General features: G+C 44.3%; 1 protein-coding gene and 1 long non-coding RNA gene across 11 annotated transcripts in view; one reads left to right on the top strand and one right to left on the bottom strand.

Annotated features, from left to right (window-relative positions):
• Cep152 (centrosomal protein 152) overlaps nucleotides 1-25,210 on the bottom strand; it is a 70,959-nt gene that overhangs the window by 24,530 nt on the left and 21,219 nt on the right. For 6 of the 10 annotated variants that reach the window (XR_007977932.1, XM_052183478.1, XM_052183472.1 and 3 more), the window contains 12 exons: nucleotides 24,646-24,737; nucleotides 23,743-23,906; nucleotides 17,816-18,014; nucleotides 15,456-15,575; nucleotides 14,813-14,922; nucleotides 13,344-13,472; nucleotides 13,069-13,195; nucleotides 11,778-11,954; nucleotides 8,994-9,245; nucleotides 7,163-7,294; nucleotides 5,059-5,709; nucleotides 2,399-2,540 (listed from right to left, as the gene is read on the bottom strand). Coding sequence is in view for 9 of the 10 variants with exons in the window: in XM_052183478.1 (XP_052039438.1) it covers nucleotides 2,399-2,540; nucleotides 5,059-5,709; nucleotides 7,163-7,294; nucleotides 8,994-9,245; nucleotides 11,778-11,954; nucleotides 13,069-13,195; nucleotides 13,344-13,472; nucleotides 14,813-14,922; nucleotides 15,456-15,575; nucleotides 17,816-18,014; nucleotides 23,743-23,906; nucleotides 24,646-24,737 (2,295 nt within the window). In the remaining variant the exon portion in view is untranslated. Of the gene's footprint in view, nucleotides 1-2,398; nucleotides 2,541-5,058; nucleotides 5,710-7,162; nucleotides 7,295-8,993; nucleotides 9,246-11,744; nucleotides 11,955-13,068; nucleotides 13,196-13,343; nucleotides 13,473-14,812; nucleotides 14,923-15,455; nucleotides 15,576-17,815; nucleotides 18,015-23,742; nucleotides 23,907-24,645; nucleotides 24,738-25,210 lie in introns of all 10 variants that reach the window. The other 4 variants (XM_052183479.1, XM_052183475.1, XM_052183471.1 and 1 more) reach the window with 3 other exon arrangements.
• On the top strand, nucleotides 18,783-20,894 carry LOC127685842 (uncharacterized). Its single transcript, XR_007977933.1, has 2 exons — nucleotides 18,783-19,086; nucleotides 20,770-20,894. It is a non-coding gene; the product is annotated as an uncharacterized LOC127685842 (long non-coding RNA).

Raw genomic sequence — 25,210 nt, forward strand, 5'->3', positions numbered from 1 at the left:
TGTGCGCAGGACAGGACAGACACAAGGAGTCAGGACACGGGAAAGGATGGAATCTTAGGAACTTGACTACCAAGGGCTTCAGCATAGCATATGGTGTAAGTTACATGGGGGTTAGAGAGATAACTGCAGTTTAGCATCCTGGCTGCTCTTCCAGAGGACAAGGGTTCGATTCCCAGCAGCCATATGGGGGCTCACAACCATCTATAACTCCAGTTCCAGGAGATCTGATGCCCTCTTCTGGCTTCTGTGGTACACAGATGTAAAAGCAGGCAAAATATTCACACACGTAAATTTAAAATTTTTAAAACGTAAAAGATGTTACTTGAAAAAGTTAAAATCTTACTGTATCCAATGCTTATGCATTACCATGTAATTCACTAGAAGCAGGTAGAGCAGCACCACTCCTGTCCTAAAATCTGTACAAATAAAACAACAGTCAAAATCTATCAGAAAGATTCCCGTGACAGAACGCTGGCAGGACGGCCCAGTAGTAGAAGCACTTGTTGCACACGCCTCACTACTTGAGTTTCATCCCCAGACACCATAGAAGGAGAACAGACTATAAAGGTGCCCTTTGACCTCCACGTGCACTACTGTACATGTGTCCTGACCCTACCACTGCATGTACACATGCACACACATGCACAGCAAACACAAAAAGATAAAAGGAGAAACAACCGAGGAAATGGGATAAATGGGGGGAAGAGGGGGACAATACAGAGGGGAGAATAGATAAATAGTAATAAAATACTAAAGACATTTGAAATAGCCATTAGGAATCATATTGTCTATTTACCTATTATTATATACATGTATGTCTACAGGCCCATACAGCCACACACAGGCACACACCACATACCTACACACAATATAAATGAAGTTATGATACATGGGGAGATAAAGACCTCCCATGACATAGATCTAACAAAAAGCCCAGGACCAGAAGGAAGAAATCTTCTGAGTTTTAGTTGTCAACTTAGTCTAAGAGCCTCCCAAAACAATACAGGCTACTTACACTGACTGCCCTTGGCCAGCTCCCTGAAGTTGAAGGTAAGTCCCTCCAGCTGAAGACAGCACACACTTTGGGGGATGTGAGCTGGATCCAAACTGCAGGTCTCCTCCCTGAAAACTAGCTTTCTTAGTATCCCATTTCCTCGGTTGTTTCTCCTTTTATCTTTTTGTGTTTGCTGTGCATGTGTGTGCATGTGCAGATGTTGACATACAAGCTGTCAAGGGAGGGAAGCAGTCAAACATGCTACCCAGCTGTCATGCCTAAAAACCACAAGACTCAGCAACACAGCAAGATATTCCTAAAAGTGCAGCAGTGTGCTTATAACGTGGCAGTAAGCAAGAGCTCTGTGACTGGACCTAAGGCCCACTCGGCAGGAGGGAGCCATGCCAGGTACTGGAACCTAGTCAACCGCTGTGGCCAGTGAGGTCGTGGATCTTAGACATCTGCTACTGCCACTTTCCTAAACCAGGATAATGACTAACCGGTAAATACCCATCCTTACACCCACAGATCAATGAAGCTCTCACCTCTCCTCAAAGAATATCCTTTTGCAGAAGCCACAACTGGTCAAAACGCAGAAAACTGCTGCTTGTGGGGCACCCATTTCTAAAGGATACATCTGCAACACAACTACACCCACAGCTCAGGGAACATCACAGATATGGGGAGGGAGGGTTGGGAAGTCTACTGTAAGATTATGTTGTCTAGATATAACAGGGAAGCTACACTAATGGAATCTCCACTAGGCCTGAACATTACAATACCAGGTGACATACCAAAGTAGATAAGGTGTACCTCCCAGGGTCCTACCCCTAACCAAGAACTGTAGGCAACTAAGGAATGCAAAAGAGAGGAGGGAAGGAGAAAGGGATGGGGAGGGAGGGAGAGAAGGAGAAAATGAATAAATTAGTCTTTCCCAGGAATGAGTGCTTTGACTATCCAATACTAAATGGTCTGCCCTGAAATCAAATACACATCAGCAACACTAAACAGACTCAACGGGTTGCATTTATCTACACACACACATACACACACACACACACACACACACACAGACCCCAATAATAATAAAGTAAAAGGAAGGAGGGAATGAAGGGAGATAAAGGAGAAACTAAATGATGTAATTGTATTTTAATTAAAAGAAACAACTGACGTAAGCATAAGTGACTTGAATGCACAGTCCACACTATTTCTTACAGCAATTCTCGTATGTAAAACCCTTGTTCCTCAACAGCTCCGACGGTCTGACTGCTCTCCACAACTCTCCCCCTTCACTTTGAGAGAATCATTCTTGACCGGAAGGAAGCATATGAGGATGGAAGAGGCTCTAAGTGAGCCACACCCCTAAACACAAACTGCAGTCTAGACAGGAAACAAAATCAGTACCAGTTTCCGCTTCTGCTTCCAGCAAGGCCGAGGACTGAGCACAGCGTCCAGAGGTGGAGACAGGAAGAGGCGCTGGGACCCCAGAGTCTCCTTGGCCAGTGTTCCAGCTGACAGCATCTGCAGAGCTCTTGACCACGTTCCTCTGAAATAAAATTTCATACTTACTGCCTGGAGAAATATCTACAAATATTTGTTTAAAATCTTAAAATTAAAGAGTAAAGAAATACATTCCAATATTAAAAATACAAAAAAAAAAAAAAAAAAAGGCCTGCCTGTCAACAGCCTTGCTTGAATGTCAGCAGTCAGCAGTAACTACAGCTCTCTTAGGATGTTTGTGAACAGCATCCAACATGCCAATGCTCAGGCCTTCCACCTGGCTATACCACAAGACAGGAGATAGTTAATGGTATCAGAATTATTCCTGAAATCTAGCATACTTTCAATTTCACTAGCCACTATGCTACAAATATTTTACCTCCTAATATATCCAAAATAAGTACTTTAACATACTCTGTTCCTAAGTAAGGAAGACACTTGAATGCCAAATTAAAGACAGAAATGAATCTAAGGCCCCAGCCCTTTCCTCACTCACACTGAGGGCTCTTCCTGTCCACCATCACTCACGGGCATTATACTATCTAAGTTAACTGGCTCTTAAAGCGCTATTTCCAGATTTTAGACACCTACTAACCACCAAAGAAACAGAGCATGTGGTGTTGCTGTCTAGCTTTCACTTGTCTCTGGAGGGAGACAGAACACTGCCTTAAGTGTGCTTGAAATTCTCCCAATAATATTTCCTTTTTCTTCTATCCATTAAGAACTATTTTATTAGTATTGTTTCTTAGAAATTGTCATCCTGCATCCTTTCTATCTCAATGGGCTTTTTTTTGGTCTATTTAATTTCCATGAGCAATTTTAAATCCTATGGGTTTAATAAACTATAAATCAGTCTTCTGTATTTATGGGAAGTATACTGCAAAAGCGGAATCACTGACTGACCCTCAGTGTCCTGAGCTGTGTTGGCTTCAAGAAGCAGGTCACGTGCTGGTTCTATGACAAACTGGAGATAAGGCATTTCAAGTCATCTTCCTTTGGAATCGAATTCGACCCACCCAAGGACAGCTGTGAACATCTAAACTCTTGGCTGATTATGTCACGTCCACAGCCACGAGCCAGATAGGTCACGCAGTTGAGTTCCCACTGCTTGTGCAATCAGAAGCCCTGAAGGACTTCCAGGAGGATTTGGCATTGACAGAAAATAAGAATACCTTAAAAATTTGCATTTTCACTATAAGAAAAATCAAATTTCTGAGCAACTAAATATGAATGCAGTAAACATCTGAAGTAAACATGTGCAGGTGAAAGATGGTGTCTCTTTTCTAGTTGTAAAGACTCTGAGTCTTTTTTAAACCATTGGCAAGACTCCTTCCTCGCACCTCTACTCCTAAAACCTGCGATTTTTCTTATTTTAATTCTTTTCCCCTAATATTCTCAATGAAATATTAAGCAATACTTTTGGGAAGTGATCTTGCCAGTCATTTTTATTGGTGACAACTATGTAATGTAACACTGTTGTAAAAACCAAGGCTAAACATATAAACTAGGACGCAGTGGGCTGAGCACATTGGTTTCTCTGACCACATCAGTTCCCCTGGCTACAAGTCCTGTCCTTTTCCATATGTAGGTGCAGATAGGCCAACAGATACCACGGTTAGGAGCTGGGCCAGGGAGCTTGAGTCTCTTTTTCTGGATGGCCATCATAACACAGGCTTGCCCAAAGCAACTCAGTAATTTGTCTCCTACACTGAAACACCTATGCCCAGCTTATAAGCATTTCCAGTAGGCATAGAACCAGATGCTCAAAATCGGCCTTGAAAAGCCTTAAATGGTGACATCTTCCCAGACCCAAACTCTAACGTCTAAAGCTTCCTCAGAGGATCTTATCAGACACTCCCCCCACTTTTGGTCCTAAACCCTGAACCAAGCTGGCCATGTACAACACTATTCTGAAATGTTCATGAATGCCTCCTCCCTTCAATCCTAAGCTGGTCAGACTGGTTTTAACTGGTCTCAGACAGTGTTAGTATGACTAAAAGAACACAGGGAATTCTTTCTGCAAGCACACACCGGGGCATCTATGAAACTGGACTCCAGGAATTTCAGTAAATGAATCAAACCTCTTGTTTGCTTGCTTCTTTTTTAACAATTTTGGGACCTCATTGACACTTTTTTGTGTAAGACATAAACTCACTGAGGACAAGGAATTGACTTCTAACCTCTTCAGGAAAAAAAATGGAAAACCAAAACAAAAGCAACTAAACCTTTGCTTAATATAATGGATACTTAGTGAAGTAGTTAGGAACACAGTTATGTACTTTCTAAATGTTATGCTCTTATAGAAAGTAACACATACACGTCTAAGTAAAAGATATCTAGAGGCTAACTGCCCTGCCTCAGAGTGATGGAGAGATGAAGCACTTAAAAAAAAAAATCTAGCAACAAATGTGATCCAGCAGACCTGCTGCGATACAGCCTGTAAAATCATCAGTGAAAACACACATCGTCATCTAGTCATCGTAAAATGGAGACAAGACAGCCCGCCGTGTTCGCTTCTGCAATCATAATCACACTAGGTATCCGACAGCTCTCTAAGAACATACCTTCTCCCACTCTGAGGCGACACTGTCTGTAAGCAAGGACAGCATATCTTGAAGAGCGTTCTGTATGCAGGCTTTTACTTTCTCAAAATACTGCACAGATATCCATTTCGAAGAACAAACTGACACGACTTCCAAGAGCTGCTTGTCTTGTGAATCGCCACCATAGCCCAGCTGGGTGTCCCTCAGAAGAAAGCCAAGCACAGTGAGGATGTCTTCCTCATACTGACGGACTTCCTGTTGTGTCCGCTGGACTTCTTGCAGTGTCCACTCCTTGCGACTCTGGTCCAAACATGCCTGGAATTCTGTCTCCTTCTGAAGAAGAAGTTCAGTTTTCTGCTTCACAAAGTCCTCTTTAGCTGCTGCAAGCACCTCATTGATTTTATTTCGATGGTCCTCTAAAAACTGCCGATAATCTTCCTCATTTTGTTCTTGAATCTTGTGGATTTCTTCCTGCTTTTCTTTGTTCCACTCAGTTCTGGCCTTCGCCAGCTCAGCCCTCACAACCACTGGGACTTCCTCGTCCTTCAACTCGAGCTCCTTCTGCAGAGAGTGGACTTTCTCCTCCAGTTCCTTGACAGACATTGCACTTGGCTTCATATTTTCAAGCTCACCTTTCCACTTCTCTTTAGCTTCAGAGAGTGCAAGCGACAGCTAAAATGTAGAGCAGCACACATTTGAAAGGTACAGTAGCACCCCACGCTACAGCAGCACACATCTGAAAGTCTCTGACACTCGTTACTATCAACAAACGCTAAGTATCTGGGCTAACTCCCCAACTAAACAAACAAGTAAAAATACAGAGATAAAGGGAAAAATAAATCTCGATGTGAAAAGATGCTTATGCTAGACTTAAGAATCTTTTCTGCTTTATTTTAGAGTGTGTGGGGGTGGGGAGCAATCCTCCTGCCTCGGCCTCCTAAGTGCTGGGTTAGGAGTGCCTTCTGAATCCGTGAGGCCGTCAGGCTCTCTGTGTCCTGTCTCCCCAGCTTTGCTCCCGTGCCTCACTGCGGGCTCTAAGCATCATACTGTTTCTGTGTTCCCTTTCCCTCTGAAAAACTTCCTTTGAGATATTTCAGACACACAAACATATATAAATAAGAAATACTCATGTACTACTTATTACCTGGTAGGAAACTACTGACATTTATTTACTGGCTTATTTTTGCCTCACTCTCTGTGGCCGAGGATGACCTGAGTGACAGACCTCTCAGGTCCAGACTTAGAGCCTGCACCATCACACAGTTTCATTTTTTAGACCTAAAGTTTACTATGATACACAGGTGGTTAAACTACTTTTCCCAAAGTGTTAGTGGGCAATCACAAGGCTATTCATTCACCATGGAGCAACTCATCGTCATTCACAAGCTTTGAACAACTTGTTAGCCGTTTACTCCTCCTTGGGCTTGCCCCTTAAACCTGTCTTGTATGAACTACGCTGTTGTGACTCACGGCAGGTTTTGCTTTCAAGTGCACTCTGTTGTGGGGACTACAATACCTTTTCCAGAACAGTAAAAAAGGTCTAGCCCTTTATTTTCAAAATAAATTTTAAAACTACTGGTTGGAACTTTAAGCCCCATAAATTAAGTTGTGGACGGGGCAGGTATTTGCAAATCTGGGTTTATCTTTTTAAAGAGCATGGAATCTCTAGATAGCCGGGTATTTACAAAGTGAATATCCACTTTGTGAGGGTATCCACTGTGCTCTAGGACTATAGACAACGCAGGACGTCTTCACATGTAGCAAAGGATAACGAGGAGCAGAGGCCTGGTCTCAGTCTCGACCAACAGTTGCTGACAGAGCAGGGTAACGGCTAAGTACAGCAAGCACTGACAATGAGGTTTAAGGTGCTGAGAGGAACTGTCTTCCCTACAGTAGGACAAGAGCAGATTCCACTGCTAAGGCTCAAGGTGCAGTGTGAGAAGACAACACCAGGAGCTGGTACACGGTCCAGAGCAGAGGTGGGAGGACTGCAGAGGGGGGAGGAGTATGAGGATGGGAGGACAGCGGAGGTGGGAGCACAGTAAAGGTGGGAAAAAAGTGGAAGTGGAGGACGGTGAAGGTGGGAGCACGGTGGAGCACAGTGACAGAACCGCACAGTACTCACCCTGTGGGCCACGGTCAGCTCCTGCTGCTTCGCCCACTCCTGCTGCTGGGCTCTAAGCAGAGCCTTGTACTCTGCAAGCATGGGTAGCTCCTGTATCCAGCGACTGCGGGCATTCTGCACAGCTGTTTCCACCTTCAGGAGATGAGAGAAGAGAGAGCAAGGGTGAATTTTCATAGGGCATGTCCTCTTACGTATTTTATATTGTGTGTCCCTATGTTACAACTACACTGACTTTATACACACAGTAAGCAGCAAAGCGTCTTTCTAAATATATATTCTGCCTCCTGCAAACAGCAAGACAGGAAGCAGGAATCGGATCTGAAGAGCGATGCAGTCGTCAAAGGCTTCGTACAGTGCTAGCGTCATTTCCAACCAAGTTCTATTTACCTTGGGAGAAAAAAGAAAGTATTCCAGAGGGTCACCTAGTGCAGCTCAGTCAGCCGCGGTGCCCACCTCCTCTTCGCGCATGTTCAGCACACCAGAGCGCACATACACACAGGGAAACTACCACCACGAGCAGGGAGGTAGTTTTTTTGTTTTGGGGGTTTTTTGGTTTTGTTTTTAAGAGCCGCATACCTAGCACACATTGTTGGTGTCAAGAATGAATTTAGACATAAGAATATGCACGGCCCTTTAGGTCCAGACAAAAACTCTAAGTATGATGAACTTTAAGGATGATCATCTGGTCATAATCTATCACTAATTATGTGGACAGAGCTTATTAAATCTTTTACTTTCTCCTTTTCTTTCTTCCTTCCTTTCTGCCTTTCTTTCTATCTTTCCTTCTTTCTTTCCTTCTTTTAAAACCAATATACACATACCAATGCAGAGCTGACACAACCACTTTCCAACAAAAGTACTAATTGCACATGCCTATAAGCTCTCGGTGATTGAGATCTGGCAGGAAGGTAAGAATTCCTACAGAAGTGTAAGTCCCTCTGGAGACATTTCCTCCACACTGTTAGCTCTTCCTAGATTTCTTCATATGATCTAAAATTTCATATACTCCAAACAGACATTCTAAACACTTCTCTAAGCAACATTTTCTTAACCTTAATAAAGACTTCAGAAGATTGCTGGCTTGGGGACTCACTATGTAGATCAGGCAGGCGGGGGACTCACTGTAGTCTCTTATTTAAAGTAAAATAAGTAGGTCCCAGGTAGTCTCTTATTTAAAGTAAAATATCTAAATAATAAATACATAGCAGATGCCTATGAAGTCTGCTCTCTCATGGGTACACAGTGCAGCTCTGCAGGGGAATCACTACACTAACTTAGATATAAGAAAACCATCATCTGTATTCAATTAGCATGGGCTCTACTACACTTTCCTAAGTACAGACTTGCTCTGAAAATGTCTCATCTGTGTTTGAAGTGAGGCCGTGAGTGTCCCAGGAAAGGCAAGGGCACCACTTTTTGGCCACTGAAGGGAATTACAAAGCTCCACCTAGGGCACACCTGCAGCTCCAATTCTGCAGAGAAGTTCAACACAAGTGCTGTTAAACATCTGAATCTAAAGTTATTATTAAAAAATACATTAGTGGAATATTTTCAATAAAACTAGATGTAAAAAATTCTTAATTTGAATGTTAAAAACACCCCACAGACACACACACACACACATCTCAGAAAACAAGCACCTTGAAAACTCAACACAGGAAAAAGAGTTTTCTAACAGAAATAAAAAAGCTTTAGAGATAACTGCAGTAGCTTTTCTAGTCTAGAAACGCTATGACATTTAAAATGTATAAGGTTACAATCCCATTCAAAGGCAGTATTTCCCAGATTGTCGTAAATCGGCAGCCCCACATGCACTCACGGCCTCTGTCACCTTTTGTGCAATACTCTCACAGTACTTGAGCTCCAACTCAACTTCAAGCTTCTTCAGAGCCTCCTTGACAACAAGCTCCTTCTCCTGCTGGACTTGGCGAGCCTGCTCCTCTGCCTTAGACACGGCAGCAGGACAGACTGCCTGGTCCGTCTGGCTGCCGCGGTCTGAGGTTGCCTTTCTCCAAGCTGTGAGACTGTGATTCAGTTTGGACCGCCACTCCTTTTCCAGCTGTTGAATGAGTTTTTCTCTGCTCTGTTTTTAGAAGGAATGAGAAGAAAAATACTGAATAAAGTAAAAACTAGAATTACAGGTTACTCAAAAAAGCAACTACAGCTATACTTAAAAACCTTGGAGGTAAGCCGGGCGTTGGTGGCGCATGCCTGTAATCCCAGCACTCTGGGAGGCAGAGGCAGGCGGATTTCTGAGTTCGAGGCCAGCCTGGTCTACAGAGTGAGTTCCAGGACAGCCAGGGCTATACAGAGAAACCCTGTCTGAAAAAAAAAAAAAAACAAACAAATAAAAAAACACTTGGAGGTGTGGAGATTCTTCTAACGCTGTGATATAAAAGTTGTCATTGATAAAGTTCATGTTCATAATCCCATGTTTTATGTGAGTTTCAAGTTTTGCACACCAGGCACATGTGTGCCACAGCCAATGAACAGGCCTGATAAATACTGTACAGTAATTTTATGAGGGTTAAAAATTTAGCCCATAGAAATTTCCAAGCAACAGTTGAAAATTTCTCTTTGGCTTTACTTACAGAACAGAATTCGCATAAAGACTCAATTATAGCATTAAGGGCAGACTACCTCAGGGACAGTCAGTATGTGACCTAGAAACTCTGATTCTGCCACCATAGAGATGTCATGACAAAAACTAACAAAATCCTTCGCTATGGGGCTTCACGCCAATAACCCTTTCCACAGCGCAAGCGTGGAATAAATCTAATCAGCAAGCGTAAGGTAAGCAGTATAGGAAAGGCTCGCTCACTTGAACACCCTGAAACCTTACTCACTATCACCTAAGGTTCACCGAGTCGACAGTGCCCATGAAGGAGGCATTACACAGCGGACCTCCCTGTGATTGCCTGCTCTCAGCAATGCAGGGGGTGGGTGGCTCCAATCAGTCTTAGGCAAAACTATAAAGTGGCAAAAATGGCCTTTCCTTTTTGCCTATTTCTGTCTACTGAATAGCTGAAGTTTAAAAGTACTTCCTGACTACCAAACTAACAGAAGAGCAAGGTCATAGGCAGAATCTAGCTTAAGCAAGCTGGAATTCTGTTTTTTTGTTTTGTTTTGTTTCATTTCTAAGTGTTTAAGATCATACTTTGGTCCTTAAATCTCTATGAAGCTACCCGAGTACAGTGGTGGCACACGTCTTTAAATGCGTGCAGGTGGAAGGCAGAGGGAGACGATCTGAGTCCACAGCCAGCCTGGTCTACATAGCTCCAGGCTACACAGTGTGAGCTTGTCTCAAACAGAAGGCAGAGGAGACAGAGGAAAGGACAAATTCCTCGTGCTGGTGAGGACACAGAGGAAAGGGAAGCCTTGCACACCGCTGGCAGGAACGTTAAACCCAGTCCAGCCACTGTGGAAGCCAGCGTGGAGGTTCCTCAAAAACTAAAGCTACAGCCGGGCGGTGGTGGCACACGCCTGTAATCCCAGCACTTGGGAGGCAGAGGCAGGCGGATTTCTGAGTTCGAGGCCAGCCTGATCTACAGAGTGAGTTCCAGGACAGCCAGGGCTATACAGAGAAACCCTGTCTGGGGGGGGGGGGGGGGAAACAAATCCAAAAAACACCTAAAGCTACAGAAAGGCCCAGGGGCATCAGTCCTGGGTTCTTGCCCAGGTCAGCACAGGGCAGAGACACTCACATGACACTCAGTGCCTCGCTGCACAGGACAGCTGCTAACAGCATTTGCAAGAAAGAAGCTGCAGAATAAAGTCAATCTCAGACAATACACTCTCTCAGGTGTCTTAGATTTCGTAAAGATACATGACACCAAGTATATACAACATGAGAACAAGCAAACTGTGTAGAGATGAGGGAACTACAGGCCGGGGACGGAGAGGAGAAGCCGGGCAGGACCTGCACATTCTTATAGCTGCATGAAAGCACATGCTTCATTTTTAATTAAACAAATTAATTTTAAGTAATTAATTTTTGCTGCTGAACCTGTCCATCACTTTTCTTCTAATCCCATAAATTATTTATGTCCATACTTACATGGTTGGCATAGACTTGTTAGTCATTTCACATTAAGAAATTAGACTAGAGTTTCATTTCTAGGAATCATAGAAATATCAAAAAATACTTCCTGAATTTGGGTAAAGATCATGGGTTATTTTGAAAAGTCAAAGTGGCATAAAGTGTACCAGATTCTCAGACAGACAGACAGATGACCACCTACATACTTGCTAATTAATTATAAGTCCTATGTTCAGAAAGAATGGCCTGCAGTTATTAATACATATAGTGACCAGAAGCCAGGTGTGCTGTCTCATTCATTCCCTTAATCCCTACATACAAGAGGCAGGCAGATCTCTGAGTTTAAGGCCAACCTGGTCTACATGGCAAGTTCCAGGCCAGCCAGGGCTGGAAAAATAAAATAAAATAAAATAAAATAAAATAAAATAAAATAAAATAAAATAAAATAAAATAAAGAGACTGTGGCCCAGCCCTCCCTCCGTTATCCCACTGTGCTCCAGCTAACATCACCTCCTCCCCAGCCTGTGCTCCAGCTAACATCACCTCCTCCCCAGCCTGTGCTCCGGCTAACATCACCTCCTCCCCAGCCTGTGCTCCAGGTAACATCACCTCCTCCCCAGCCTGCTGCATGGCTCTGGTGACTTGTTCCTCCAGCCAGCTCTGCTTTGCCATCCTCAGAGTTTCTTGGCACTTCTCTTCCAGTTCTAACTTCAGTTTGCGTACATATTCTTCTCTGGCTTCCAGAAGCTGTCTCTGTGAATAAAGCTCACCTAAGTATCTGTGTGGCACTGACAGTCTCCAAGTTAAAACGTTTCAGTGTGGGTGGCAGCGTCAGAAGATGAGTTCCAGGTCACTGTCAGCTCCACGGCAGGTTCAAACCCAACCTGGGCTTCAGTGGAAGACTGCCTTTATAAAACCCAAACAGCACACAGCACCAGTCTCGGTCCTGCGTGGTTCACGAATTCGGTATCTGTGTTCCCTGCCTACCACTCAGATCCGTGATTCTCTCCCTATTTTAATTTTTATACAGTCAGTAAGCAAAGGTCTCATTTTGAAGGTAATTTTAAATCCTCCTTGGTAGCCAGCACTGACTAGCCCTGCTCCCTTTAGGCGTCCATCTTCCACAGGGACATGTACCCACAGCACGGTTTCCATCAGGCTGATTCCTGAAAGACAGCCAAAATGCTGTGTGAACCGAACACCTCATCTGCTCATTACTGCCCTCTGCACACGGAATTGCACTGTTTTGTAAGATACTCATAGCTTCCTCTGGACAGAATATGTAGTTAGGACTCTGCTCCTGGTTTCCAGCTTTGAAGCAGGGAGCATCCAGACTGTGGTCTGCAGGCCGGTGCATCTCCAGAGGACAAAGCTGACCACGCTTACCATAGCGTACGGGAGGGAAGAGCACACTGCTTTCTCCAGCTCCCCTGAGAACCAGGAGTCATGCACAGCCTCTCCAGTGCCTCAACTCCCTTGTCCTGAGGTGACATTCAAACCCCTGCCCTTCCCAGGACAAGAGAATGACAATTATCTACTCTGAGTGTGACAGGTGTTGGGGAAAGCCACTGTGGTGGTCAGAGCCGCCGACAGCTCACTCCGCAGCGCCCACAGCTGCTGACACGCTCTGCACAGCACCAGTAAGCTGTAGGCTCTCCTGGGCAAGCACAGGGAGCAAAAGGATGAAAATGGAAACACCATGGGCTGAAGGGAGTGAACCTGTTTCAATACTTTTTAATTTAGTGAGCTGTATTAACTTGATAAAACCAAATAAAAAGCCATCTGTGAGCACTTCTGCCGCAGTTCCACAGAGTAGGTGTGGTAGTGGACATGATGGAGGTGAGAGGGAGCGGCGGGAGCGGCCTACCTTCTCCTCCTGAGCCTTTTCCATGGTCTTCCTGAGAGTGGATTCCAGCTCATCCTTCTCTCTGCATACTTCCAGGTAACACTCCTGCACAGAAGCCATCTCCTTGTTCATCTTATCGAGGTCAGATCTTGAAGATACAAAAATAGCAAGTAAGGGAGTGGGGGCAGGCAGGCAGACACACACACACACACACACACACACACACACAAAACTTCTGCATAACAAGCCACTTCCTCCAAGTTACAGAGCACACAGGCAGCAGAGGCCGCTCTTACCTGAGCTGTGACTGGGTCCCTTCGTAGATCTCAAGGAGATGCTGCTTCTCCACGGCATGCTTTGCTAGAAGGCTCTCTCGGATCTGGGCCTTCATGGCTTCGTGGTGCTGCTGGTAAGTCCTCTCACACCTAGCAAGACAGGGCACTAGAGCAGTGAAGTACCAGGGACAATGGGAACTGGCCAACTGGCCTGCCCGCCTGCTGGCCTGCCCGCCCGCCTGCCCGCCTGCCCGCCTTCTTCCCACTCTCTTTTCATTAATACAAATTATAATTAGGTCAGACTGCTTTCCCACAACCAAAACAAGAATTTAAACCCAATGGTATTACAGGAATCTTTTCTTCATGTTTTTAGAGAAAATTGGACACGAGTGTGAGAACGTCCCAGTACTTCAAACACAATTATAATGTATTAGCACCAAGGTGTTATAATTATACATAATTATATAACACAATTATAATGTGTTAGCACGCAGCCTGGTGCTAAATCCTGTACCCCAAGATCTGATTGTTCCAGGGTAGGCAGATGCTCGTGTTTAGCAGCTGTGTAACCCTTGCCCCCCAGGTTATCAATGACTGGTTAATAAAGACGCCTACAGCCTTGCTGGGCAGAGCAGAGGTAAGCAGAGCTGGAGGCTCCCAGGCTTGAGGGCTCAGGGTGAGACTACCAGGAGGAAAGAGAAAGAAGAAGGAGCGGAGGGGTAGGAGGGTTGCGAGCGCACGGCCGCGAGGCAGTTGGATAGGGGCGGCCCAGGTGCAACACGGCCAGTGATAGCTCAGGATTACTGACAGGGAAGTAGACAAAACAGCACAGAGGGTTGACATCTGCCCAGCTCTAGGGCTTTAAGGTATCATGAATATGAAGGATTTATGTCTTTTATTTGGGAATTAAATGATCTAGGGTGGAGTAGAAACCCCCAAGTAATATTTACTGCAGAAGCTGGAGAGATGGCTCAGCAGTTAAGAGCACTGACTGCTCTTCCAGAGGTCCTAAGTTCAATTCCCAGTAACCACATGGTGGCTCACAACCATCTGTAATGGGACCTGATGCCCTCTTCTAGTGTCTAAAGACAGCGACAGTGTACTACTCATATACATAAAATAAATAATTCTTTTTAAAAATATATATACTACAACATAGACTAACTTGTCTATGCCAAGGACTGTTGCTGATAAATAATTCTTTAATTGAACTAACCGAGAAATAGTTCCCAAATTCAAATCATATATATCTAGTACACAGAAATCAGTAGAATCCAACTTATAAGTCATCTTCCAATATGCTGTTTACAAATTTATAACTCAGTGTGTGGAAGTAAGAGCCCCTCCCCTGTGTCCCAGGGAAGCCTTTGGAAGTGGCTCTAGCATTTCTGTGAAGCAGCAGTGAGGAGCTAGCGCTAGCCCAGCCCGCGACAATGTCTCCATGCTCCACATTATACTCCAGGAGAAAACCAGCAGCGACATGGACTCACCTCTCCACAGCTTCCTGCTTATCATGGTCAAACTCCTGCACCATCTGTCTCATCTGATTACACAAGTCTTGGTTTGTACTTCTCAGTTTTTCTTCAGCCTCTTTAAGTTCCTAGATGGAGAATAAAGTATTACAGAAAACAAACACACCTGCACCCATCAGTCTGACCTCTCAACACCCTGGGCCTTCCAAAATCATCTGATAAAATCTCTCATAATTCTACACAAGAACAAATATCTTCACACCTTGCTAAGATAGATATATTTCTGTATTAACAGCATCCTAACAGCAGTAAACAAAATCTTGTTTTTGTTTTGAAATGCATTAAACAGAAATATTTAACCAGAGAAGTATTAGCTGACTGATACCTTAAAATAAGTCTTAGAATTCAGTAATCAACATCTAAGCAACATCTTGGGCAAGAGCTGGCTAAGAAGAGGAGAAAATCTACCGGTCAGGCTGCCACATAAAACAGGAACCACTGAACCTTCCAATACAAGCCCTACCCAGCACCAGTAAGGGAAACGGCCGAACCCACAAGGACTTCCCAGACATGTCCACCAACTAACATTGCCTGTGTCTAAGTTACATTTATATTCAATAAATATTCATGAAAATTCTCATACAAATGTCAGGCCATTCACCTGATTCTGTTGTTGTAAAACTTGAACTTCATTTTTCAGTTGCAGAATATCTTCTCTGTTAATTGCCTCAGAAGAATCAACCCATAACTGATTAGTTTTTTCAGAGGTATCTGTTTTAGTCTGAAAGTTTAAAATGATTTTAAGTTTAAAACAAACAAAAAACAAAACAAAAAAGTTATATATATACTTTGCAATAATGTCATTTAGGAAAAAGTGTTTACATAGAACAAATCATTTCCATGGCTTCTTCTTTCTCAAATACAATCAATATAGTCCTCAGGGCAGGACGTTAGTGCAGGTGTGTGATCACGCACTCTACAGGCTTTATCCAAATGCCCACCTTCCCTCTAGCATCCCCTCTGCACCACTGTCTCCTCGTGCTGTAATGGTTCCTCAGTCTGGTTTCCAAACCCATGGCACTTTCTAGGAGTGCTAAACTTTGTAAGCTGTTTCCTTGGTGGTTTTCTTTTTCTACTATTATTATATTCAGGATAGGCATCTTTAGCACGAATACTAAGAAATGATATATAGTCCTTTTAAGAAACATGGGACAAAAACATGCCTCAGCACTGGTGATGGCCAGCTGAGAGCAGAGCCTCCCAGGCATCGCCCTGCCACTCCTGTCTCCACACACTAATTAGCAAGGTGCATCTCGGTTACTCCACAGGATTACCTCACTATGTACCTGTGTACCAGCTGCACCTCTCATGGGCCTTATTCAGCAGATACTGTTTTAAGACACATGATATACGCTGGTCCATTATTTTCCAGACAAGTCATGAAAACGAGCATCCTGATAGGTGGTGCGGGAATCACCCTCCGCTCTCTCGACTGCTAACGTCAGCAACTATTCTCAGTGACTGCGCTAGATGGGAAAGGGGAAGTGAACAGTTCCTTCCCCTGAACTCTGTGCTGCCCCTGTGCTTATATGACCATGTGTGTTCCCTCCCATTTGAATGTTCCCATATCTTTAAGTTCCTTATTCTCTATCATAAATCTACTCAGTTTATGAAAATACCTGTAATCTAGTCCATGATTTTATCTGGTCACAGTCATACGAAAACTATCACAGATTGTTTTAAAAGGGGGGCTGTTGCCCTGACTACATAAATATGTGGCTAATAGGCTTTTAGAACAGATTTGCCAAAGGAATTCCAGAGATTTTGGGCCTGTAAGCTAGAGAAATGCTGAACGGCTATAGGCAGAGCACACTGGGCTATTCTGGTAGGATCGTGGGCAGACCAGAAGGCTAACAGAAATGTAGACAGTAAAGTCTGGCTCTCTGGGGTTCAGCTGGCAACTGAGAAGGCCATTTGTGTGACATTCTAGAAAAGAACCCACTTACATTCTGTTTGAGAATTTGAGTGAGGCTAAATTTGAAAGTAATGGAATAATCCATTCTGAAAAGAAATGTTAAGACATCACGGCATCTGGGCTGAGGCATGTCTACTTCTCACTGTTCTGTTCTGCTCTTATTTAGCTATCAGGTAAGAGAGAGCAGGTGAAGCAGGAAGATACTACAAATGGGCAGTTTGGTAGGAAAAGGAATGTGAATACATTTAAACTTACAGACATGGCAGGCCTGGGAAAAACAACACTAACACAGAGATAATTGCAGAGGGACCTCACGCTCCTCACTGAGTAAGTCTTGGTTAGAGTTTAACTGAGCATCAGAGTTGGATGTTATTTCTCAAGCTCTGGCGACAGGGGTGTCCAGCAATAACTCTGACCCCATCAGTCATGTAGTGTAACTTCATTTCCTAAGATCGACTGTGAAACCTCAGAGGGCCATATAACCCCCCTACCTTCATTTCCCTCGAAGACGTCAGCTAAAGAACATTGAGGTGGAGGTCAGATACTGGGCATACTCCCACCATCCCAGGACTCAGGGACCGAAGATTACAAGTTGAAGGCTAGCCAGGGTTACAAGAGTAAAGCCATCTCTAAATGTTAAAGACACATCTAGAAGTAAGTATGAGCCAGTGTTCTCTAACCCACTTCCTCTCTGAGGCCAACTCTTGTAAGACTAGAACAGAGAGCTCAGGAGCAGAGCTTCTAAGGGATCTCACTGGAGACACTTATTAACAGGGTTTAAAGCATGGCTGTTTGAAGCAAACCTGGCAAAAGGCACATACCCTCTACAAGGTCCTTTCATTTGTGAACAAAGAATTTAACCTAACTGACATCTCGTTTACTAGGTGCCCAGAACAAGCCAATAAACATCCTATCAAGTGGCTTTTTTTTTCCTGTAAGCTTTACTTCTAAGAGTCAAATCAACCCTAAGAAACCAAAAATGTACCATATCTATAAAGCCCATGTTTCAAGGGGGCTTCTTACATGCCCGGGTCCCAGGACCTCACCTCCATGCCTCTGTCACCATCCTTCGATTGCTGGAGAGCTTCTGTTGTCGCCTGGCGATCTCTGAGATCGCTCTGCAGCTGAGACACCAGACGCCGCTTCACAGAGTTGCTCGTCAGCAAGCGCTGAACTTGTGTTTTCAGCTTCAGGAGAAGCTCATCCTTCGAAGGCTCCTCATCCGGGGATTCTTGCTGTGTGAGCCTGATGGAGAAACTGTCCTTTTAGCATAAAATCAAGAAAGAAATCAAAGATCCGCAAAGCCCTAACCACATGTGGACATGGTTTCTATCCCTTTACAGTACGGCATTTTGAACTAACTCTATTTTTAACATTTTGTTTCTTTGTTTCCAGTGCCTCATACATGCTAGGGGAGCATTCTAACCCTGAGCTAACCTCTGCTAAAGCATCTGGAGCTTGGGGGATGGAGAGATGGCTTGGTGATTAAGAGCACTTGCTGTTCTTTCAGAAGACCTGGATTCAATTCTCGGTACCCACATGGGGGCTCCCAACCATCAGAAACTCCAGGGGATCTGATGTCCTCTTCTGGCCACCAAGCTCACCAGGCACTCATACAGAACACATACAAACACACAGGCAGAACACTAATACACAGAAAGCAAAAATAAACAAGTTAGAACTTGGTTATATTTAAGGATCTCACCTTTGCAAAACCAAGCTCATCCTTCGAATGATGCACTCCCCCTTGGTCTTTCTGCCTAGATACAAGCAGTTTAACTCTGACACAGCTCACACTTGTGATTTTTGGTATATGTCATACTAGCATCGAACAAGGTGATACAGATATTGGAGAAGAAAAAAAAAATAGCAACATCAGCTATCCTAACCAGCAACTGCTGTTCCCTCCCTCTTCCAGCTGACAGACCCAAACGCATGGGTTGACTCTGCAAACTTCAGAAAACTGAAACAAAAACCAAGATTCCCTGAGCCAGGTCTGTCTCGAAACTCAACTCTACTTTCAATAAACTTAAGGCTTAGAATAAGATTCTGCTTTTTTAAAAGTCATTTTAGTGTGTGTGTGTGTGTGTGTGTGTGTGTGTGTGTGTTTGTGTGTGTGTGTGCGCGCGTGCGCCTGCATGTATGATATGACAGGACCTCTGCTGTCATAAACTCTCAGAAGCTGTGGCTTCCTATAAAAGAGCTGCACAACCCAGCCACCAAACCTCCGACCTACAGTCTGTCCTGCCTGCAGAGCGTTCGAGGACTGGAGCCTAGCAGAGTCATCAGAGACCAGAGAGACTCCATCCAGCAACCGGTGCGAGCAGTGTTTGGGGAGTCCTACAAGTGGGTGGAAGGCGTGCAGGAAGTAGAAGGGTCAGGGACACTACAGGCCGGGAGCCTGCCGGAGCTGACCTGGATCCTCTGCAAACAAGCTATGGCTGAGTAGCTTGGCATCAGTGTGGGATTCCTGACAGTGGGAGTGACAGCTGTCTCTGACTCTTGCCTACTGTGAGACCCTTCTCTTCTTGGGGGGCCTGGTCCAGTCTTGATGTGATGCCCGGGCTTATTGTAGCTGGTGACAGCTATGCTTAGCTGACATCCTCCTGCTCTTTTCTGGGAGGGGGGGGAGGATCTAGGAGAGAGGGGAGGTAGGAGTAAGAGACTGGGGGAGAGAAGGGAGGGAAAACTGCAGTCATGACATAAAATATAAGACAAGAATAAAAAAATGAAAAAGAGAAAGTTAGGTAGAGATGAAGAGGGGTGGATCACGGAGGAGGCTGGGAAGGAGTGAGGGTACATATAATCAGAATACACTGTATGCATATGCGAAATTCTCAAAGAATAACAAATATATTATGTTATAGAGGACAGAAAGAAAAGACCTGCTCAAGGTCAAGTGAGTCGGCATTGCAGCAGGATGAATACAGAGTGTTTCTGAGGTCCCCTAGCTCTGAGGAGCTGTCATAGCTGATGGCTTCCGGGGAGAAAGGAAAGGCAGTTTTCTTTAAGGGCATGGGCCCTGGTAGGTCCTTGCTTGAGTGGACAGCCCTACACCCTTGAACAGATTGCCAATACAAATGTGACTCATTATTTAAAACAAGCACGCGTGCACACACACACACACACACACACACACACACACACACACAAAACACAGAACATCAAGTTGGAGTAGCCCTAGGAAGCACTAACGGGAGGGGTACAGGAGACAAACAGGGTCAAAACACATTCCCTCAACTGTGAAACTCTCAATTAATAAAAATGTCTTTTTTTCTTAAGTGAAAACAGTCATATACATTTCTAAACAACACTTTCCTAGTAGCTAATACGTACTTTAAAGTCACAGACATTACTAAAGACAGCCAGGCACACCTGAGACATGGTGATATTGTAAATATACTGGGTCATTAATTGTAAGAATTAATACAAAATGTTGATAGGGAGCACAAGAGCTGAGCATATGGAACTGTATAAAATATAAATCTCTCTGAGAGAAAATCTATGTGAAAAAGAAATAATGGTATCTGGATTAAAATTTTTACTCCTGAAATTGAAAGATTTTAGATGATTTTAAATGAAATGTTAGAGCATTGTATATGTATGATGAAAGAATGAACAAACCATTAGGTAAATTTATTTTTAACTATAAATAGAACCCCTTAGGATGGATAGATCATATATGTAAATAACAATACACATAAATGTAGTCTATGTGTATGTTTGCATATATAAATCCTCACCTAGTTAAATCATTTCCATTTTTACAGAAATAGAAATCGTAACTACAACAGATATAGCTATGTAAGAAACAAAATACCTAACGCAGTATTCCGCTGTAGGATGAGGATTCAGTTTACTCAACTAGCAAGCGAGCCCTCCCTAATTCCTCTTCTGCCTGAACACAGGCCACAGGAATAACACACTCTGTACTCTAGAGAAAGCCAAGTCTGAGAGCAGAGAGAGTGCTTGTGCAATAATTTCTCTCCTTCCTTGACAGGAAAGAAAGGCAGAGTGGTCACCGCTCTGCCCGAGGATCACGGCACCCTACTGAGACTGTTTCCCTGAAACCCAAATAAACTAAAGTCCTTTATGAAGCCTGCTGAGAAGACCAAAAGAAAAAGGTATTCCACTTGTTAAATGTTTATTATTTGAGCTTAGCAGCCAACTATAATAATAGAGAGAGGAAGCTGTCTGTAAGCTGTGTACAGATTTAGCTACTCCAATTCCATTAATGTAAAATAGAACATCAAGGCTAAACCCTGTTACTGGGCAGCAGCCTGAGGGCGTGGTGGTTGGCAGGAAAAGCTGGGAGCTCCTGGTACCTGGACCAGTGATTCGAAAGCAGTTCAAGTCTAGAAAACAGTAACTCACACTGGGAAATCTTGCTTCCTTTTCTTCAACAAATCAATTCACTCAAAAACAAAACAAAACCCCACAAATTTCTTCTTTCCTATGTCCTGTAAACTTGATAAGAGAAAGCTTCTCAAAAATAGATGATCAACTATCAACGCTGGCGGGTCAGAGGATTCTCAGCTACATGTGTCCTCTGGATGCGGCATTTATCAGATGGTTTGACCAGAGCGCTCATCAGTCCCCACTCTGACTCAGTAAGGCCCGGCTCCCCGCTGGGCGGCTCAGTCATCCTGGGGAGTGATGAGACAGATGCCTCTAGTCTAGCAGGTGCAGGAACACACTTGAGGCTATGGATGCTCTCTGAAGAGAAATTAACAGAGTCGCTAGGCATAGTGCGCATCCAATAATCCCAGTGCTTGGAAATCCAGGACAAGACTGTGTTTGAGGCCAACCTGGGATACACAGCAATATCTTACCTCAAGGAACAAACCAAACCCCCCAAAAATACTAGTTGCAGGATGTGCTTTAATAGATACAGATGAAGTGTGGATACATTCATCATTCCACTCCAAAGCCACCTGCAGTACTAAATTAAATAACTGGAGAAAAACATTTTTAATGAACTATGTCTTTAATCTTCCACATAAGAGAGATTAAAAAAAAAAAAAAGAATGAAGTTTGGTGTAAAAAGGCTTGACCGTCACATAAATGTGAACAAACAGAACAATAGGCTGGGCCCAAAGAGTCTTGTGACACCAGTGTCAAGTCCCCATGGCACCAGTGACTACCGACGCCAAGTGGTTCGCCTCTCTATGCCCCAGTAAAGCCAACATCTGTCACAAGAACAAGGACCCAAATGCTTTATAAAGTATGTGTTGAAATCAAAACAGATTAATGTAAAATCTGATTAATGCCATAAACAATCATGTATAAAATAAGAGAAACAGCTATCATATTTTACTTAGTGGGTGTGGGACACATTGCCAGAGACTCACATTCATCATCTATTTTAACTAACGCTTAAGTTCCGAGAGAAAGAGAGAGAGAGAGAGAGAGAGAGAGAGAGAGCCTGCTGAGAGCATGAACACACACACATACACACACACACATACACACACACACACACACACACAAACAGGAAAACATGCTCTGAGAGCTAAGGCACCGCCGCGCACCGCCAGGGCAGCACTGAAAGGCACAGCCGTGCCAACTGTTTGTCTGTGAAGCCTGGGCTCTTTCACCAGGCTTTGGGAAGTCATTTGGCAGTGACAAAAAATGAGGCATTCCCAGCCAAGTGTGTTTTCAAATGGTCACCTAGAACTTTACATTGTAGGTACCTAGGCATAAAAACAATAGAAAAGACTTTTTTTTTTTTTTTGCATTCATCAATCATAGTGGAAGGCTTTGTTCAACATGGTTGGGCTAAAATCCTCACTGAGAGCCACGCTCCCACTGCGTGGCCTCCTACACTTCTCCCTCAGCTCTCAGCTAAGGCTGAGCTGACAGGAGCCCCCTCCACTTCATCTCAGCCACAGTGGCCGCCATTTGTCAACCAGGTAATTAGGGGATGAAAAGAAACCTAGGTCAACCCGGCCCTAGATGAGAGCCTGAAGGTCTCTCCTACCAAAAACACTTGGTCTAGGTGCTCCCTTCTTCCTTGCTTCCCTCCAGGCGTAGCTGTTATTTGTAGCAACAGGAGCCCCAGGAGGCAGACACTCAGGCAAACAGAGCCTCGCTAAGCAAAATAACAGCAGCTTCCTTTGCAGGATCATCTCATGACTTTAGATTCTGGCCGACTAAAGCTCACCTTACTGCTCTAATCTGTAAGGGCAGTGTTAAAATACAAACTTCTCAAAAGTCACATATGCAAGATTCCCAAAGTCACATATGCAAGATACCTATTTTTAACCCCCAAGGCTAACATTAAAAATAGGCATTCACCTCAATGGTTCAAATACATACATTTCGTGTGTGTGTGTGTGTGTGTGTGTGTGTGTGTGTGTGTGTGTGTGTGTCTGTGTGTGTCACGCGCACGCGGTGCATACACATGTATGTCTGTAGGTGTGTAGGTGTGTGCCCACACTTGGGCATCAGGTGCCCTTTTCTTCACTCTCACTCTCCACTTCTTCTCTTTCTGCTTCAGTCCTGAAAACAAAGCGTCTTCCTGAACCTGGAGCTGGGCTGGTAGCCAGCAATCCTTGCTATCCTCCTGTCTCAACTTCCCACAATGCTGGGAGCATAGGTGCATGTACCATGCCTACCTTTTTAATGTAGGTTCTGGGGATTTGAACTTAAGTCCTTATGCCTACATAGCAACCTCTCTTCCCCACTAAGCCACCTCCCTGGCACTATAACCTGTATATTTTAATTACATAAACTCCTTCCTAGCTTTCTATAACTGGCATCTATCTGCATGATGAGGGCTACAGGCACAGCGTTAATACTTCAGATTTCTGTTCATTTGGATTTCAGGCATTTATATTTCATTAAGAATTTCTAAAATACACTCTCCCCCAACTGGGGTCTTTATCTGATGGATGGTGTCACCAGTGTCCTATACCTCCATCACCAGCTTTATTAACATAAATTCATCTATATTAAACCATCCACACAGTACCTGATAGCTTTGGCTTGTTTCCAATTGACTTTTTGAATGCCCAAGTCCTCACATGACTCAGTGAGCTCTATACTCAGGTCTCCTTCCGAGTCACCTGGAAGGACTCCGAGTTCGGCAGCAGATTCATAGAGAGAAATCTCATCTTTAAGCTCAGCTAATTCCTCCTAGAACAAAATATCAAAAACAACTTTTACTGTTTTCCTGAATAACAAAATCAGTCATTCTATGTTTCAAACCTCATTTTGATGATCAGTAAGAATGCAGAAAAACCTCTTGAAATACATTCTTAATATTCATTCTGAGTAAGTTCATAAGCGGTATTTTCACATGGATATATGAAGAGGCAAAGGCAGGGGGTTCTTCCTGAGGCTCTCTTATTTACAAAAACCCCTTAGCTGAGATGCCTCTAGTGTTCTGGCCCCACTATAGCAGACAAAACAGCTCAGCCAGGGCATGCTATACTCTACCTAAAGGAGTGTGCTCTGCTCTGCCTGCGGGATCAACAGGCAGAGGACCTCCTGCAGTGGAAGCAGCACTCCAACTCCTTTCCAGCACCTTCCTTCCCTTTCAGGGAAATTAAAGTGGCAGAGGATCTGGAGAAACATCCCCGTTACCTGTATACATTCCATACCTGTAGACACCCTGGTCTCCAGGATGCAAGATGCAGGATGCAGAGCCAGGAGGGACAGTGAACAGACTGGCAGGAGACAGAGGTCCGGCTCTGCAGTTCATCAGAACTGGGCTGGAACGCCTAGGTCTAACTAACAGTGGTGTCGTCTAGACCCTGAAAAACTTCCCTAGCTGGTGTGAAGATGGCCTAAGCCACTTTTACCACAGAGAAACCTAAGGTTCAAAAAAGCTATGATAGCACTGCCCAAGTCTCTTCTCAGGGACAGTACTCACTTGCAAAGCCTTATTCATGCTCTCACTTAGGATGTGAGCCTTCTGCGCTTGCTGCAACTGGAGCTGGAGCTGAGCCACCTCCTGCACAGAGCCTGCAAGAGAGACATGGGGCATGGAGCCGAAAGGAGGCACATGTCTACAGGGCGGGAGCCAAGGCTTGACATGGAGTCTGCTTTGCTGCTATGGTTTTAGGGCCATACGGACAGGTAGCCATGGGAGACATCAAGGACCTATTGTGTCTGAGACTCAGTCCCCCAGGAGCTCAAGGCCTTGGACCCTGTAAGCCCAATCGCCACTGCTACATCTACAGACCACGGCAGCCCGAGGCATCCAGTGGGGAACATAAGGTTCCAGCTCACAGAATCCAAGAAAGTCCCACCCGTCCATTTCAGCCCTTCAGTTGTATTTGCTGCCTTGTAAACTGCTTTTATTTCTAACATGCCCACCTCACATATAAAACTACCACTCTTTGGAAGATGTGTGTGTGTGTGTGTGTGTGTGTGTGTGTGTGTGTGTGTGTGTGTATGTGTACATAGGCAACCCCAGAGGCCAGTAGGGGCTGTCA

Source organism: Apodemus sylvaticus, chromosome 5, assembly GCF_947179515.1.
Source record: "Apodemus sylvaticus chromosome 5, mApoSyl1.1, whole genome shotgun sequence".
NCBI classification, from domain to species: Eukaryota; Metazoa; Chordata; class Mammalia; order Rodentia; family Muridae; genus Apodemus; species Apodemus sylvaticus.